The sequence below is a fragment of the Pinus tabuliformis genome, chromosome 7 (assembly GCF_031772625.1).
Source record: "Pinus tabuliformis cultivar Carrire ecotype Pingquan chromosome 7, CPIR1, whole genome shotgun sequence".
NCBI lineage: Eukaryota > Viridiplantae > Streptophyta > Pinopsida > Pinales > Pinaceae > Pinus > Pinus tabuliformis.
The window spans coordinates 1,725,044,042-1,725,062,789 of record NC_142293.1 but is presented as its reverse complement, the minus strand read 5'-3'; the positions used below and the strand labels follow the sequence as shown (position 1 = coordinate 1,725,062,789).

At 40.6% G+C, this 18,748-nt stretch overlaps 1 protein-coding gene across 2 annotated transcripts in view; it reads left to right on the top strand.

The window, feature by feature from the left end:
- The window catches only part of LOC149255216 (Gag-Pol polyprotein/retrotransposon), a 192,291-nt gene that overhangs the window by 38,708 nt on the left and 134,835 nt on the right, over positions 1-18,748 (top strand). For both annotated transcript variants that reach the window (XM_089457184.1, XM_089457185.1), the window contains exons 3-4: positions 14,759-14,804; positions 14,945-14,999. In XM_089457184.1, the coding sequence (XP_089313310.1) occupies positions 14,759-14,804; positions 14,945-14,999 (101 nt within the window). The remainder of the gene's footprint in view (positions 1-14,758; positions 14,805-14,944; positions 15,000-18,748) is intronic.

The window sequence follows — 18,748 nt, the reverse complement described above, 5'->3', positions numbered from 1 at the left end:
CTGTCTATTAGTGCCATTGGTGATTCTAGTTGTAATCTATACAACCTGTTACTTTTGATCCCGATCTGCACTTTCTTTTTCCACCTTTGGTGTTTGACGTATACCTTCTCCTTGATGAAGTAGACGTTATAGCCCTTGCCTTGAAGTTGCGACATGGAAAGTAAGTTCATCCCAATCCCGGTACATGAAGCACATTTGTAGCACGGAACCGTTCTCTCGATTCTGTTTGAAAAACTATGGTACCCTTCCCTACTGGAGTACAATTTGCCTTGTTCCCCATGGTGATCTGAAAGTTCATCTTCTTTTCTCGATATTCTGATAAACATTCCCTGATTCCCGTCATATGCCACGAGGATCCACTGTCTATATACCACACTTCTGATGATGCAGAACTAGTCATACAAGCCACTTCTTCTTCCAGCCTGGAAGCCAACATAGAGAAATCGAAGTCTCTTTCTCTTGTGTAATCTTTTGAAAATCTGTGCGAGTCCCTTGACGTGGATGCCTTTGCATCGTGGTCTCGACCCATAACTGATTTTCCCTTCTTGTCTCTGATTACTCGCTCTGATACCATGTGAAAATTCTATCATTGCAACATCTGATTTACTTTTCCTACTTATTCTTCAATTAGTTATTTATGAAATTCCTTCAATAAAAATTAAAATAAATTCTACTGCAGATATCACACTGTAATACAAAAACAAACACATGTACAAGAATCAACACATTGACAGATATTTTGGATAACAGTGCCCGGAAAAACCCAATGTGGGAAAACCGGTGCAGCGAGGGAGGATTTTATTATTCAGCAATTCTTCAGTACAATAGGGTGCCAAACTGGCTTACCCATAGAGAGAAAAATTCTCCAGCACTTCTCCCAGTCCCAGCGTCAGCTTGGTTGACCTCTGCGTGGCTCCCAGACACTTCGCGTTAGCCTTTGCTTGATTGTGTTAGCCCTGGGTCTCTCTGCGTCACCCATGCATGCCCTCTAGTGACTGCGCAGTCTCCTGCTGCCTCTGCGTCTTCTTGAAATGCCCATGCGTCTGCCTCTCCTGCCTCAGCGCTGGTCTCCAGTGGTTGATCCTGTCTCTCTGTTCTGTACTTGCTGCCTCCTGACTGCTCACCAGACCACTAGTTCGAATTTCTCAGCTAACCCCGCTCTAGAAATTGAACTGACTAGTCTCCCTCTGTGTGTTCTCCAAGTGACCCTCAAGCCTTATAGTTTTCTTGTTGACAAATCAACGGTCGAGATTAAGTCCCTAATCAACCGCTAAGATTAACTCTGGCTTGATCCATGACTTTTGGACCCTTCTAAGTTCTAACACAGTTTTATATTAATTTACATTAATATTTTATTTTCCCTAAGTTTAGACTTAGGGACTCCATTAAAAATATTAATTATTTTAATATCTGTCAAACTGTTTAGAAACTGCTCAAACCGTTTCTGGGTATTGGAGATCTCATGTGCTTGAGCCTCTCCACCAATTTGTCGATAGAGCACATCCGATGCTACCCCAAATAAACAGGCTGGGGCACCTCATGTACCATGATTGCTCCCTCCTATACATTATAAACTCAAGTGTGGGCTTCCCTCTTATTAGCTACCCTTGTAGCCTAGCATGTGGCTCAGGGCCGCCCCTTCTCATTCCCTACTTCATTCACCTATCTATCACATGCCACCACCTTTTGAAGGATGTCCCATGAATATATTATCCCCTTTAGAAGTAGAAACCACCTAATAGGATTCTTGGTTAATCCCATTTGGAGTGTAGGAGACATTGGCACATCCTGAAGTCCATTATGGAAGGGCAAGCCATTATGAAGTCCCCTTCTGTGGTCCATGATTGGTAAGATTATTTACTTGATTTGTCTAATTACTTGTTGTACTGGAAGGCTAGAGGACGCATTGGATCTTATGCAGGATTGCAGATGGTCTCCATCTTGGGTTTGGTCTCCCTATAAGAGGTCCTAATCCTCTAGAGGGATACATTGGCACATGTAGGGTGTGCGTTGAGAGCCATGGGCCCGTAGCAATAGAAAACACTCCATGGATCCCCACATCCATTCAAAGATTGCTCGTGGTTCACTTATTGGACGAAGGAAGATGCATCTGATCTATCATGCCCAGCTAGCCCCAGATTTGCACCATACACTTGGCAAATGATCCAGGACTTGCACGATGATGTGACATCACCTACACCATCATCCTAGCCCTTGCAGGTGATCTACAAGCATCTTTGATTTGTTTGGAGACCCATGAGGACACTTGTGTGCCCCCACATGTCATTTGGAGCACCACAGGTTATTACAAGGGGCCAACCCCTTGTCCACTGCTTTTGAGGGTCCTACTCTTCATTATGGCACCCATGGACCTCATTAGGCCTCTTAGAGGGCCCTACGACATGCATAGATTATTATTTGACCTCTTGAGAGGCTTATTCTTTCATTTATGAGCTAGTTTGGTGGGCTTGTCACCAAAAGTTGAATTATTATAACATTATTTTATTTTTGGGGCTTATGTAGGCCAAGGAGGCTAATTCGAACTCCTCATTAGTGTATAAATACAAGTGAGATGAGTTCATTTGCTCATCATCACTTTGGATTGGATCTTTTCTCTCTCTTGAGAATTTCGCACTTTTCCAAGAGGATGAATTGGAGCTTTATTGATGAATTTTGATATATGGATATTGGTTTATCTTATCTTGGAGCTTCTCTCTTGACAATTGTGGATGGTTGGATATATTCTGTTACATGTACATACATGCTTTTAATGTTATTCTTGTTTTACTTTGTCATGTTCATTGGATTGGAATTTTTGCTATTTTTAGGGCTAACTGGTGGATGCATTCACTGCTTTAAATTGTCGAATTTTGTCTCTATTATAACTTCTCTCAACGTATGGGCCATGTAATGTGAATCAAATCTCCTAGGGGTAATTCTAACAACGAATTGACCTTGATAAGGGATCTCCTTTTCGCATTGAAGTGTAAAAGGTGCAAGATTGCTTCTCTTTGACCTAGAAGGCTAGCGAAGTAGTCTTGAGGCCTCCTTGACCAAAGACCAAAGGTTCTCACTCATATTCATCATAGACTCCATTCTCCCAAGACTAAGGCATTGATCTACTAAGAGGTGGTCACCTAAATTCACATCTTTTTCACTTTTCCCAGGTCTAGCCAAGTTGGGTCACCTAGGGCATCATTTTCCCAACAAACTATCCTTCTAAGAAGTTCGATCTCCTAGGGTCTCTTGCGCGGGTGTCTCCTCAGGGCCTCCTCCTATTTTGAATCTATTCCGATGGTGGAGTTGGGAGAAAAGCCAAGCCCTAGCTCCGAGATCAAACTTTGCCCTAACATCCCCAAGGTTAGTACCTCATAGGATCAATTCAACACCTTCAAGTGAAAATTATTTCTTTGATCCTTTCTGCCACCTTGTTTAGGGTTAAGAACATCATTGGTTGCCATACTCTTTCCCCCAACCCTAGACTGGGTTCGCTTGGCCCCATGTGGTCCCGTTCTTTTGAAAAGACAATTCTTCAAGAACCATCTAGGATACCAATTTCAACAAGGATTTTAGGGATTGGGAAACTCCTTCACAAGTTATATCCCTTACACTTAACCCTCAAATCCTCCCTTTCCCTAGAATACATTGTACCTTGCTTAGAAAGCAAGCAGACTCCATCCTTCAAGCTCTTACGGGAAAGGAATTATTTGGGTCACTCATATCCATTCATTGATTTATCCATTGACGGTGACTCCATAACATATCGGGTCTCCTCCCATCGGTGAAAGTCTGTATATAGAAGGGAGCCTTAGCTGAGGTAACAATGGGCTAAGCTTGCATTTGTTGCCCTTGGTCTAGCATTTTCCCTGCTAGTTTGAGCAGTAACACTTCCCATATTGGTATTTAACCTTTTGGTGGTTTCCCCACCACACTATTTTGAACAAAAGTGGTCTTTTTTGGATTCCCTTCGTTGTTTGCCATAATGTCAGCAGACGTGGCTCCTATTGCACCACGTTTTGGGGTTTTTATGGACCTTTTCTTTTTTCTACCCGTTGCACACTTTTTGTCAAAGTTCCAAAGAAGCAGATATGCCATTTTTTTTCAAAGGGTAGGGTCATCAATCATTAGTTTATTGAGTCTTTGTAAACCCATTCTGCAAATTCATAATGTAAATGATGCTAGTAAGACCATGTATGTATGTAACAACCCTGGTAAGCTTATTGCTCATCAAGGTTGGTACATGCAAGGGTTCCTTTTAATGAGATGGAGCATCAAAGTGCTCAGGAATTGGGTGATGGATAACAAAGAAAGTAGAACTCATGCTAGGCTTTTTCCCACATGCTAACTAATGTCTCGACCGTCTTTTGCATTTTGATTTTCTTTTTCTTTCATTGTGGCCATATTATGCTTTTCCATTCTTTTAGTTGCATCAACCTCTAGGGAAATTTTTTCCATCCCTACTCAACCGTGTGATAAGAGAGTGCCAAATCGATTGAACGAATGATAAGTTGGACTTAAAGAATGGAGATAATATCAAAGGCTTGTAATGTGACATGGAAAGTGTTAAGTATGGTAAAGGGAAAATGAACATGCTACTTCATTCCAGGTCTCCCAAGTAATGCTTCTCCTATAGTCCTAAGGCCTTAAGGGAGGTCCCATTGGAATAGGGCTAAAGATTAACCCTCTTGTTAAGGTGAGAGAACAAATTTATAGTCAAGATCGGTCAATCATGTAGATGATTCCTTTGTCCATACTAAATGCCCAAAAAATTAAGTAAAAGGACCTGATTACAAAATGATCAAAGTACCTATTAAATGGTAGCCTACCTTCATCCAAGAGAAATGTTGGATGGTGAAAGGTGTAATGACTGGTGTAGATTGTGGAGGAGCTGGCATATCATCATCATCAAGCAAGTGTAGTGTTGCTCGCTTGCTGGCTGTCCAAAAGAGGAGAAAAAGTTTTCTCATATGGGGTTACCCATTTTGGTGGGTAATAGAACATGCGACTTTCGAATGTCCTTTTTTGACTTCCCATTACCCTTCTTCGCTTGTGACTTGGGTTGGTTGTCTTGAGGTTGGATCTCCTTGCTTTCTGCCTTGTTCTGTGAGTTAGGGCTACCTTTTCTAGGCTTTTGTTGTGGCGGATTTGTAGAGCCAAACTCCTGGTTATTTCCTTGCTTCAATTTTTGCTCAATTCAGATAACATATCGATAAGCAACTCCCAATGAGGATGTCTAGGAAATCCATCTCTGTTTGGATGTACCTCTATAGACCCCTACGGTACTTCAAGACCAGGTGTTGCTTGGAGTCTATGATACCCAAATTTGAGCACAAGGTATAGAAATTATTGGTGTGCTCTAGCGCCGTCTAGTCTTTATCTCCTAGCAGAGTTTGTTGGAATTTTAAAGTTTAACCGTTAGAAATTCTTCCGGTATTATCTGGTTTATTTCTTCCTACTTGTTTAATTACTTAACAAGTTATTTACCATGTAAATACTGAAAATAAATACGAGTACAATATCAACATCTACAGATCATGAACTGAAAAAAAACAAGCACACGAGTGACACCGTTATTTTTGGACCAATGTCCTCAGAAAAACCCAATGCGGGAAAACTGGGGTAGTTATTCAGAGCGTTATATTATTATGTAGTTTATCAGAGTGCAACTGGGTGCCTAAACCGGCTTACCCGAATGAGAAAAATATATGGCAACAATACCTCTATCCTGAAATAGGTATTCAGAAAACATGTCCCACAGAAACCCTCTCCGACACAACTGAAGCTCAATGTTGGCCCTTCTGGCCTTTGTGTCAGCGTCCTGCTGACCTTCGTCAGCCCCAGGACTCTTTGCGTTAGCCCTTTGAGGCACTACGCTGCCTCTGGGAGCCTTTGCGTCACTCTCTCTGCCCACTGCGTGGATGACGCAGTCTCTTTGGGCTCTGCGTAGCTTGGATTGATTGCTGCTTTTGTTCTCTCCTATTCTATGCTGGTCTCCCAGTATTGTCTCTGCCTCTCTGCCTCGTACTCACTGCCCCTCGCTGCTGATCACTGATTCACTTTTGCTTAGCAATCCCGCTCTAGCAAAATGAATCACTGATCACTCTGGTGTATTCTCCAACTGACCCTCAAGCCTCCTCTTATACTTTTCCTGTTGGTCCTTCAATGACTGAGATTAAATCTCTAATCAATGGCTAAGATTAGATTTGGCTTGGTCCATGACTTTTGGAATCTTCTAACGCAGTTTTATATTAACACCCATTAATATTTTATTTTTCCTAAGTTTAGACTTAGGAACTCTATTAAAAATATTAATTATTTTAATATCTCCCAAGCCAGTTAGAATCTGCCCAAACCATTTCTGGGTCTTGGAGATCTTATGTGCTTCACCCTTTTCACCAATTTTCATGGCTAGAGCACATCCGATGCTACCTCAAATCAACACTCCCTCTTAGCGAGGACTATGCTCTTGTAATACTCCACACTGAGCATCACCGGATTATCCAGCATCAGTCTCTGTGTTAATGCTAGGCCTCTCCGCCCAACATCCTCTGCACTGATGCATCCTGTACTGCTTCCCATGGCCCTGTCACTGCCACTGTTGCATCCATACGACAACTCCCTCTGCATCCATGCTGCTACTGGTCCATCCTCCCAACCCTGCATCTGCACTACATCCCCTCTCATCATGCTGCATCGTGGTACTACATACTGCTACTGCACTGCAACTCAGTTACTAAGAAGTAAGTAACTGATCCACCCAACTTCTGACATCACTGTCAGGCTAGAAACATTCCCGATGCTTAAGCTCCCTCTATTGACCTTTGCACTGCTGCAACAACTCCCTGCATCTTGCACCGTTGCACACCTATCTGTGCCATCCTGCATTGGTGCAACACTCCCGTGCCTCTCGCGCTGTTGCAGCCTGCTAGCCTCACGCTGTTTCGGGACTCCTGCACTATAGCACTCTCTGCCGCTCCATCCGCATCCGTCTCTATCGACATCTGCCAGTCTTGCTACTCCTCTTCGCGGCTCCCGTGGCAAGGTATAATCCAAGAAGTTGGGTACCTCAAGGATCCTGCCCCTCATCGCCTGTAGTCCTCCTAACTACAGCTTGATGTCTCCCCACTTCTTCTTAAGTGGCACATGATAACTCATGGCACAATCGTCCTCCTCCTTGACTTTTTTCTCCGCCTTTGTAGGCGTTGCCTTTGAGTCCAAAACCTCTCCCTTACTCTTCTTCTTAGGACACTGGTTCGCAAAATGACTCAGTTCCCCACAATGGAAGCACTTGAACTTGTAGAGGTCCTTATTCTTCCTCTTCTCCTGTTTCCCTGCAGATGCTAGAGCCGCATCCTCTTCTTCCTCCTTGATTCTGACCCCTTTTCCGCTACTCCCCGCCTTGGTCAACTGTCTGATCTCTTCTTGACGAAGAGCCGCCCACAATTCTTCCCAATCTGGAAGACTCGTCCTGCCTAGTATGCTTTGGAAAAATACCTCCCAATCCTCTAAAACTGCATTCAGTGCAGTCCTCACCATCAATTCCTCATTCGGTGTGGCCCCTATGGAAGTTAGCTGGTCACGGATCTCTTTCAAGCGACCGAGGAAGACATCTATCTGCTCTCCCTTCTGCATCTGGTATGCCCTTAGCTAATTCTCCAGGAGCATATTCCTCTGCACGGAAGTATGTTGGTACAATGTCTTCAAGGCATCCCACATCTCCTTTGCCGTTTCCTTGTCGACAATATGTGGTACCACATGATCCTTGACCCCATCAAGGATGATGCACTTAGTCTTAGCCATTGCCTCCTCGTACCTTTCATTAGCTACTGGGTCAACTGGGATAGCTACTACTCTCGTGACGAAGCCCTTGAGGTGATGTCTGTCTAGAATGGATAAGATCCTAGCCTTCCAGACCACAAAGTTGGATGCTCCGTCCAGCCTATCCTGATCTCTCAGCCCATTCACGACCATCTCGCTGCTCTTCTTTCGACTCCTCCGAGTCTCTCTACTTCCCTCCTAGAAGTCCTCTGTTCGACTCCTGTTGAGTCTCTCAACTTCCCGTCTGGAAGTACTCGGTTTGAATCCCTCTGAGTCTTGATTTCCGTTCTGGAAATCCCTCTGCCAACGTCGAATTGCTCCACTCCGATCGTCTGTGCAACTGCACCACTGATCCAGATTCCTTGGCTAGAAATCCACCTTGGCAGCAACTCCCTCCCCTTGGTCTTGCCCTGTTAGGTACTGTTCTGACCACAGTACCCCACCAGCTTCGCTTCGCAAATTACCCACAACCTCCTATACCCTAGCAACTGAAGGATTGAGCCACTTGGCTCTGCGCAATCCTGACACCAACAAATCAACTCCCCTAGCCAACTGCGTCAGCCCTCCTGGCCTCTGCGTGGCTCTACGTGAGCCTGATTCTTCCTCACTTAGTCTCTACGTTGCCTTTCTCTTGCCCAAAATGATTATGAAGTCCCTCCGCGTCACTCCTTCCTTTGTTGCCTTCTGCAAGGATCAACTCTGTCACTCAGGACAGCGGAATCTGCGGCAAATGCTCTGCTCGGCTGATGCCTTCAGTTCTCCTGTGATCTGCAACCACACTCTGGTACCATGTTGGAATTTCTAAGTTTAACCCATTAGAAATTCTTCCTGTACTATCTGGTTTATTTCTTCCTACTTGTTTAATTACTTAACAAGTTATTTACCATGTAAATACTGAAAATAAACACAAGTACAATATCAACATCTACAGATCATCAACTGAAAGAAAACAAGCACACAAGTGACACCGTTATTTTTGGACCAATGTCCCCGGAAAAACCCAATGTGGGAAATTCGGTGCAGCGATTCAGAGGGTTATATTATTATGCAATTTATCAGAGTACAATTAGGTGCCTAAACCGGTTCACCCGACAGAGAAAAATATACGGTAGCAATACCTCTATATCCAGAAACAGTTATTCAGAAAACTTGTCCCACAAAAACCCTCTCCGGCACAACTGAAGCTCAGCGCTGGCCCTTTTGGCCTCTGCGTCAGCCTCCTGCAGACTTGTGTCAGCCCCAGGACTCTTTGCGTTAGCCCTCTGCGGCACTGCGTAGCCTATGGGAGCTTCTGCGTCACTCCCTCTGCCCTCTGCATGAATGACGCAGTCTCTTTGGGCTCTGCGTAACGTGGATTGACTGCTGCTCTGGCTCTCTCCGCTTCTGTGCTGGTCTCTCAGTATTGTCCCTGCCTCTCTGCCTCGTACTCACTACCCCTCGCTGTTAATCACTGATTCACTTTTGCTTAGCAACCCCGCTCTAACAAAATGAATGACTGATCACTCTGGTGTATTCTCCAACTGTCCCTCAAGCCTCCTCTTATACTTTTCCTGTTGGTCCTTCAATGGACGAGATTAAATCTCTAATCAACGACTAAGATTTGATTTGGCTTGATCCATGACTTTTGGAACCTTCTAACTCAGTCTTATATTAATACCCATTAATATTTTATATTTCCTAAGTTTAGACTTAGGAACTCCATTAAAAATATTAATTATTTTAATATCTGCCAAACTAGTTAGAATCTCCCCAAACCTTTTCTGGGTCTTGGAGATCTCATGTGCTTTAGCCTTTCCACCAATTTTCATGGCTAGAGCACATCCGATGCTACCTCAAATCAACAGAGTTGTCCATCTCACGTATTGGTCATCATTGTTCTCTATAGGGTAGAATTCCTCCTTAAGGACATCAACAAAATTGGCCCAAGTTGGCCCTACATTGAACATCACAGACTCATTTTCACCGTGTCTCTCCCAATAATCTTCCCACCAATGTTTGACATGGGGAACCGCTTTCAGTAGCGCAAAGGTGATCTTCTCATTGTTGGAAAAATTTTGGATAGAGTAATAGCCTTCTAATAGATTTAACCATTTCTCCAAAGCATCTGCATCTATTTGGCCTTCAAATAAGGGGATATCAAAGTTAACTTGTACCTTGAAGGGTGTCGTACCTCCAAAATTATTGCTTGTTGACGGTGCCTCGATTGTTGTTGGAAGTCGTCGAAGGTTCTGGGCGAAGTTGTCCATCGTCTCATTCTTCTATCGTGCAAGTTCTTCCTCCAGCAACAACTTGATAGGATCTCATGCTCCATCATCTCTATTTTCTTCTACCATGGGAGGATGCTTGAGTTTGCGAGAGCTATCATTCCCAGGTGAAATTAGCTAAAGACCTATCTCTCTATACCTAACCACGTTAGGGACATGCACTGAAAAACAAAAAGGAGTAGATTGCTCTAATATCATTGCCCAGGGCTTACAAGGAATGAAATGAAAAAGTAGAAAAGTAAATGGAACACAAACAGAGAAATATAACAGAGATTACAATATTGTGGTGGAAGCCCAACTTTTATTAGTAAATGAAATAATAGAATACTGTAGAACATAGGCTGGCTAGAATGGTGGTAGCTTTCTCTGAATAGAGAGAGATGGCGGCTACGTGCATTTGCAAAATCTATTACAAGAGGCTGATAGAGTAGTTTTTTTAACATAAAGTAACAACCCTAGAGGTCCAAGAACCTAACCCTAGAAGTTTAAACACCAAAAGTTTGTAGGCCTTGATGGGCTTGGTATGTCAACTTTTGTGGCTGCATCCGACCTTTGTTTTGCGTGCTCAATAGCATGTTGGAAAGGTCTAGCACCATTGAGGGCCTCAAAATGGCCCCAGAAGTTTATGACCCGAAAACCTGTAGAAAAAATTGCCAAGATGGAGAACTATGCTTTGAGCTAGTGGAGTATGTGGGTGGTCACTGATATCCACCTAGATCATAGATCCATGCTTATAACTAAAGGGGAAGTGTGTTGTAGGTGTACCAACGTAGATCCATCTTAACCTCAAATCTATCAGGTATTGAAAGAGATCAAATATCTTGAGGTGCAAACTCCTTTTAGAGTGCAAAACTTGAATAAAGGTTTGGACCTTGAGAGATGTGATCCCTCTTCTAGCTTGATAGATATGGGGTTAAGATACACCTATGTTGGTTCTATATATATATATATATATACGTATACATGTTGAGTATGGAATGAATTACACATTTCGTTCATTTAAAGCAACATACCAATAAAATATATATATATTTTAAACAGAATGGGTAAGTTTTTTCATATTAATAAATCTAGATTAGTACCATAACCCTTACATAGCATTTCTGATACAAAATTCCTAGATTTCCAACTCTGAGGCTGCTGTCCCATCTTAAACTAAAAACATTAACACTATAGACTCCATAGAAAATTCCAAGTATTAAACAAAATTGACATAACATCATCAGGAAACATATATGCACGGGACACTACCTAGAACCTCGTGTCCTGAAAATCAACAATGGTTGTTGCCGTCAACGCCATTTATTTTGAGTCGATGAGTTCATTTCCCTCCAGCAGTGGCGTTGGGACCTTCATCATCGAAGCTGGTTGCACATTTCCAAATCTTGAGACTTCCATAGTAGATAGAGGAACACCAAGGGCGCGCACTTCCTCGCTGAGACATTCAATTGCTTGTTCCATTTCCGCCTTATGACAAAGCAACTTAGCTTCTAGGAAGAGTTGGGACAACATCCTTTGCCTTTCGACCATATCTTCGATCTTTTTGGTGGAAACTAGTAGAGTTTGAGAGGCGTCCAGAAGCTTGTCAAGCACAAGGATGGCATCGACATTGTGCAAGGGGACAAAAGAATTTGCCATTGCATACCATATATCAGACACCCAACTATATAACCCGCTAACATTGAAAACACCAACTTGATAACCAAAATGAGACGAGAACACAGTAATACTTTCAGGAACCAAAGAAATCGATATATAGGCAGAGACATAGCCATTCCACAAGCCAAACATCATCAACAAATCCAAAGCCATTTCCCAAGGATTAGCTGAATAGAGAATTGATAGGTTAGGAATGGCGTTGGATGACTTCCTTAGTTTCATTCTTTTGCTTGAGGTCCTGGACTCCGCAGCCGAGACAATCTACCCTGGATCCCAACTAAGGGAGATTAAATAAATTAGACATCCCTCCCTTGAATCAGATGAAGAGACTTGCCACTTGTTAACCCAATTAAGGAACTGGTGAGGGAGTGTAAATGTTCCTTTGGAAAGGGGAAAATCACTAGAACTCGATACCCATTCTTTGCTGAGAACAAGCCACTTTGCAAGGGAATGACCAAGAAACTGGCCACATATTTATTTCATAAACATCCCTAGGCATATGTGAGTCATATATCCAATGTTTGAGATTTGAAGATCTCATTAAGACACAATAATGGGGAAGAAAAATGCCCCCATCCATCTGACTATAATTTAAACCTTTCATAATCATTAGGGAATTGGAGAGGTGTTGAGACAATTGTCCACTTCTAGGCTGCTTTGCTCCATTGTGGAACCTTTTTTGGCTTAAAATATTGGCGATCAAGTTCAAATGTCTGAGAATATGGTAAAATTCCAGTTTTTCAAACTGTGAGGCAGAAATAAGCACCCTTTGATTCATGGGAGGGGAATTTGGACATATTGCTTCCCGGGCCTTCGTCATTTGGTGAATGATAAGTATTACTCTCCAAAAACTATCAAGCTTGAAATTTTCTTTTTTATGGCCCCCTCTGCACATTTTGCATAACGCAAGATACTCTGCCATATTGTTTGTCGCTATACCTAGACCCTAGGCAAATTACGTCCCTATTTTTCCATCGGGGCTATAAAGAACCCCTCTTGCTCCCACTACCCTAACATACCAATAAAATATTTTAACCATAAGAACTTTTTTCTTTTCAATTGTTTTCTATAATATATGCATAGTTGACATTGAAATATTTTATTTTACTTTTTCTCTCTTTATATATATCAAGTTAATTTTTTTGTTTGTAGTATATTCTTAAATACACATCTCCCCCATACTATTTTCCACATTGAAATATTTTTTTGTTATTAATATTTTTAAATACACTTCTGCCTTTTACGGAGAAGTAGAAAATGTAATCCATGAAATAGGATCTCTCTCTCTCTCTATATATATATATGTTGAACTATTTTTATTATTAATACTCTTTTAGATGCTATGTGTCAACTGCATATTAAGTATTGAAATAATTACACATATCCTTCATATTCCGAATTAAAGCACCTATCAATGGAATAAGAAATCTTTCTCTCTGTTTATATATATGATATTGAAATATTTTACTTAACATTCATATTGAAATATTTTATTTACGACTCACATTGATTCTTTTTTTTACAAATCATATTTCTTAAATGCCATATATCAACTCCATATTGAATGAATTACACCTCCCTTAGACTAAGAAGTAGGAAGCAATTATAGATGAAATTAGAATATTTTTACTTTCGATTACTTTATCTCTCTCTCCATATATGAAGTTGATGTAAGATTATGTTATTTAATGTGGACATTGGAGTATTTTATTTATGGCCGACATTGAAAGTTTTTTTTGTTATTGATATTTTTTAACTTTTTAATGTGTTATTTTATTATTTTTTAATGTAATGTTATGGGACATCATCTCCCCCATACGAAGCTCTAGAGCGCCTCTTGGTGCAATAACATTTACAACAATATAGCATGATATTTACAAAGAGGTAAAGTGAAAAAAAAACTAGGGGAATTCTAAGTCATGTGTCCCACTAGACTCATCCCAAGACCTGCGCACACCCACCTCAACCATAAATGATCACAATGAGATGATTAGAACCAACCATAAAGACATGATTAGCCCTGAAATATACTTGAAAGGACGTGCCATGATTAACCCCAAGTGTCTAGAAAACCATCTAAGTAAAAAAACGTTACATAGATCAATACACATGGTCTAGCAAAAGATACAACTGATACATCGTCACAACATTTGGCTCATCGTGCTACATATAACCCTCCGAAATCATGAAGGCACAATTGATCATGGATCACTAGGCTTGAACATTTGAAACTGCGCAAAGTTGATCACTCTAATGCAAATCTAAGGGGTAGCAAGGTGCCAGATTGAGGATGAGAGTCTGTAATTAGAAGCAAGCCAGAAACAATTCCATTATAATACTTTATGCAAGAGAGATTTTCTGTTGCAAATTAGGGGGAATTCATTTGGAGTTTGCACACAATTTTGTTGATTAGTGCTTTATTTTGGCTTGAGTAAGTTGTGTTTGTCTTCCACTTATAAGTAGGTTTACTTGGATTAGTTAGTGAATTATTATCATATTGAAAGTGATTCAAGCAATTTTGTTTTATTGTCATACGGAAATTGATTCAAGTAGTTGGCTTATCCAGTGAGCTAGGTCAACTTTATGACCTTATTGTTTGCTACAATAACTATAGACTGTTCTCATTCTTCTCTAGCTTTTCAATATGGTTAAGGACGTTGAATATGATTATCCACTAATTAAAATTAGAACGACTAATGATAGATGGGCTTATTGATTAGCCTTTATAGAATATAATCTAAATCTGGAAGGTAATAATGGTGGTTCTTGCTATTTAACATATTTTTGAATAAGTTCTTTTCAACTACCACACACGTTGGCATCTCTTAGGTTTTTCCCCTTTATGAAAGTTATAAAGATATTTACACTAGCACACATTTGGTTGTATCATTTTGTTTAGTGGAGAAAAAAGTGCATGAATAGTGGAACTCTATAAATATTTAGTATCTTTGTATGGAGTATTTTGTTTGAGACAACTTACGTCGTTCTTGTTTGTATTGTGTCTTAATGAACCTCAGGTTGGAGAGAAAATGTTCAAATTTGACAACAGTGTAGTTTTGGCAGGTGTGTTAATGCATTCTAAGGAAGCTAACTTAACTCTTTTAGCTTCATATTTGAATCTATATAGTTGTGGCTTTCCTTAGTATGTCTTTCTCTTCTTAATTATTTGATTTCACAAAATGCTTATTTGTATTCTATCTCAGGTTCAAAGCGAGATTTTGGAATTCAACCACCAAAGGAATTAAGTAGAAACGAAGGGTAATGTCTTTATTAATTGAGTTTATCTCACCATAAAATTCATGAAGAGTAGGAAATGTCATTCATATTCTGTATGGCTGAGATTTGATGTTTTTTAATCAAATATAGACTTATCCTCTCTTTTTTCCTATAGACTAATAGGATGGTATACAAAATGATGCATGCTTGTCTATCTTATTAATCTTTATCATGCTATAATATTTGCCATAATGGTGGTTTTGTTGCCTCTTAAACTGAAACCCTAAAACATAAGTGAAACCTTGGTGGAACTGAAGATTGCTACTAAATTTCACCACCACAACCATTTTCTTGCTTCTTGCTTTAGGCTTGTTACAGTAAAATCTCACACTTCTTGAGATAAAGTTCTAAAGCTCAACTGTGAAACCCACTGTACTCAAGAGGGGGCCAATTTTCACCTCACCAACCCTCTTCTCACTTATGGCCAGCTCTCCTCTAACTCAAGGGGGTTTTCCCTATTAGAACTTAGGGATCTAATGGTCTAGTCAAACCAAGTCAATACCCCCTAAGGCTTCTACTTCAGCCACAACCAATCAACAGATTGTACAATTAGGATTATGGTGGATTTTTTTGAGGATAGGATTGCTAGGGTTTTTAGGGTAATTACCAAAGTTTGAATTCAAAGAGAAGGTCCCCAAACACACACAACCAAGGGAATCACAAGCAGAGTAAAACCCTAACAAAATTGTTTAAATGATATATAATGAAAAAAGGCGATGGAGGATAGAAGATCAGTGTCTTAGCTTGCCAATATATTTTTGGGGCATATGGGGTCGAGTATTAACTCACTTGAAGAAGATTGGAGTAGATTCAAGTTCACTAGGCAAGGGTAAGTCCACTCACTGTCCTTAGGCCCTTCAATTTTCAAAGACAAGATAAGGGAAGGAGCCCACCTGCTATTTCCTCAAAGACTTGGAAAAAGGGTTTGTTTAATGGGATAATGAAAATGAAGTACTATACTCGCTTAATATTAAGTTACCATCATCCATAAACACAACCAAGACAAAAGGAGTCCACTTAGATTTCTATTCATTCATCCAAGATCCACCATGTTCATCCAAGAAATGAGTGAGATCCACATCAACATGTCCTCTCGAGGAGGTTGCTCTACTCATCCATCCTTAGCCAACTTTAAGATGATAAAAATCACAGAAATTTCAGATAAAAATCACAGAAATTTCAGATTAAGGGATTTCTCCTTGAATCTAAACATGAGAAAATGAGAGGAAATGTCTCTCTATTTATAGGAGGAGAGGCTCATATTCCTTTTATATTCAATACTAATTTCCTAAGTTAAAGCTCCTAATCTAAACTATGAAAGGGGTAAAAGCCCTCTTCACTTAATTAAATACCTGAAAAATACACAAATAGGGGCTTTTCAAGCCACATGTACAATGCTTACAGGGCACAAGCTTGCAGAGGTGACTCATTTTCTCAAACAAGTCCTCCTCTAGGCTTCAAATTCTAGCATCCAACTTTCACAGGCCTTTCAAAGCGCAGGGTCCACCTCCAAAGGCCCTTCAAAGCAGAGGGTCCAACCTCCAAAGGCCATTCAAGATTTATTGCTCCACAAATCGTGCAATTTCATCCTCCAAGTGTGGGTATGTGTGGGGCTTCCAAAGTGTACTATCCAGCATCCTAAGGATCCTCCACAAATTATTCAATCAAACCGTAACTTCTGCAAAGGGGATGTTAGAATCTTCAAAGGTAAAACGTCTATAGAAAATCATGAACAAACCCCTGCAATGGTGAAATAATCCTTTGAAGTCATGATAAGCGACCCTTAGAAAGGGCCCATCACCCAACTGACTGCCACAATGGATAGGTCGACTTCAAATCCTCAAAACATCTTAACTATTTGAGAAAAAACATAGGTTGGCCCATCAAATGTCCAACGAAATTGCGGCGCTAGTACTAAGTCACCCTAATTCAGGTCGGGTCCAGTCTGACCTCAACTCAGCCTTAATAATTTTAATTTAGCGTTGAACTCAACCTCAGTCTCATGGGCACTAAACTGTGCAAGTTTGGCCCTGACAAAACCTGGCATTTCCCTTGTAACATTCTTTGCATTCAAGTGCTCCTTTTCTAAAGATTTACCTCTAATTGTGTGTGTTGTCACGCAGATTGTCTAGGCAGCGTGACAATGCTCAGATCGGGGACTGTCACCCTGATCCCCAATCTATCCGTTTAAACTATCTCCCTAGGCTAAGGGGGGTAGACCCTATGGGATAAAGGAAGACCAACTGGGAACCAGCTGGGTTGGGAGACACAGCGAGGCAAACAAGCACCTGGAGATTTTAATGATGGATAACTTGATGGATTTAAATGATTAAGTCAGATAGAGTAAATGCCAAAACAAGACACGACCACAAGATAGAAATAATTTTAGACCAGTGCCTTCGATATTTAAATCAACCATCAATAAAACAAGCTATCCAGATCGATTTTCAATATGTGATGAAAAAGTGACGATAATCCACATAAATGCCCAACACTGTCACATGCAAAAGATTCCAGATTTAAAACAATTATCGTTAATGACCAAGATCTAGAATTAATAAATTTTTTCCAACAGTCAATATAGCTTAAAACATTTATCGTAATTTGACCATAGGAAAATCATGCATTTAATGACCAAAGGAACTTTAAATTTTAATTTTAATTATTCCTTAGGCAATAATGCTCAATGGTAACTAAAAAATTTAATTTTTTTTAAGGCAATGGAAAAATGAATTAAAAGGGCTTAAAAAATAAAACTTTTAATGGGCCACATTTAATTTTTTTTTTTAATATTAAAGTGCAAATCCCTTTTGTTAGGTTTTTAAAATCTTTAATCACCAAAATTTTTATGATTTTTTAATTTTGAAAATTTAAGATTTTTTAGGATTTTTTAAAGTTTTTTTAATGATTTTTTTTTTTTTTTGGTTTAAATCAAAACAAAAAAAATCTAAATCTAAATGAAAAAAAATTTGAAAATTTTTATGAAACCCAAACTACATGAAATAGAATATAAACTAAAATATGAAATGAAACTTAGCATAAACAATGAAATAAAAAAAAATCTAACCCTAATCGTATAGCATGTAAAAAAAAATCAAACGCTTGTTTTTATCATGCATTTGCAGGTAATGTGAGAGAAATTTGACGGCGTATGGAGCGGAGCTCGAAGAGGAGCTGCGAGAGAGAAGAGGGACGCAGTATGGCAGAGATGGAGAAGGATAAACGCGGGTCGAAGTTGAAGCTTGTTGCGTGGAGAGAATAACTGAGGCAACAATGGAGGACTGAGTGCTAGAGGGACGCGGAACAAGTATGGAAAACGTGTGGAGGTGAGATGGACTGAGGAAAGCGTGGATAGGAACCAGAGGAGATTGAAGGTTTCGACTGCGGGGAGAAAGGGTTTGGCAGCGTAAGGAAACGAGGATGGGCAGCGTGGAGAGGCAGCTGAAATGAAGCTGCGTGAGGGTGCCACAGGAATTAAAGCTGAGGGAGGAAGGGACAGAGGGTTCTGGGGAGCGAAGGACAGTAAGGAAGAGAGATTGCAGGTTTTATGTAGCGTTGAAGGCTGCGTGGAGATGGTAGCGGGTGTGGAGAGGTGGCTGCACGCAGATGGCTGCGGGATAGCGTGGAAGATCCTGGAGCCGCCGAAGGGAGTGGAGTCGCCAGCGTTTGGATGAACAACGGAAGAAAAGGGAAGGGATCGATGGTGATGAAGAGGGTTTCTTGCTACGCAG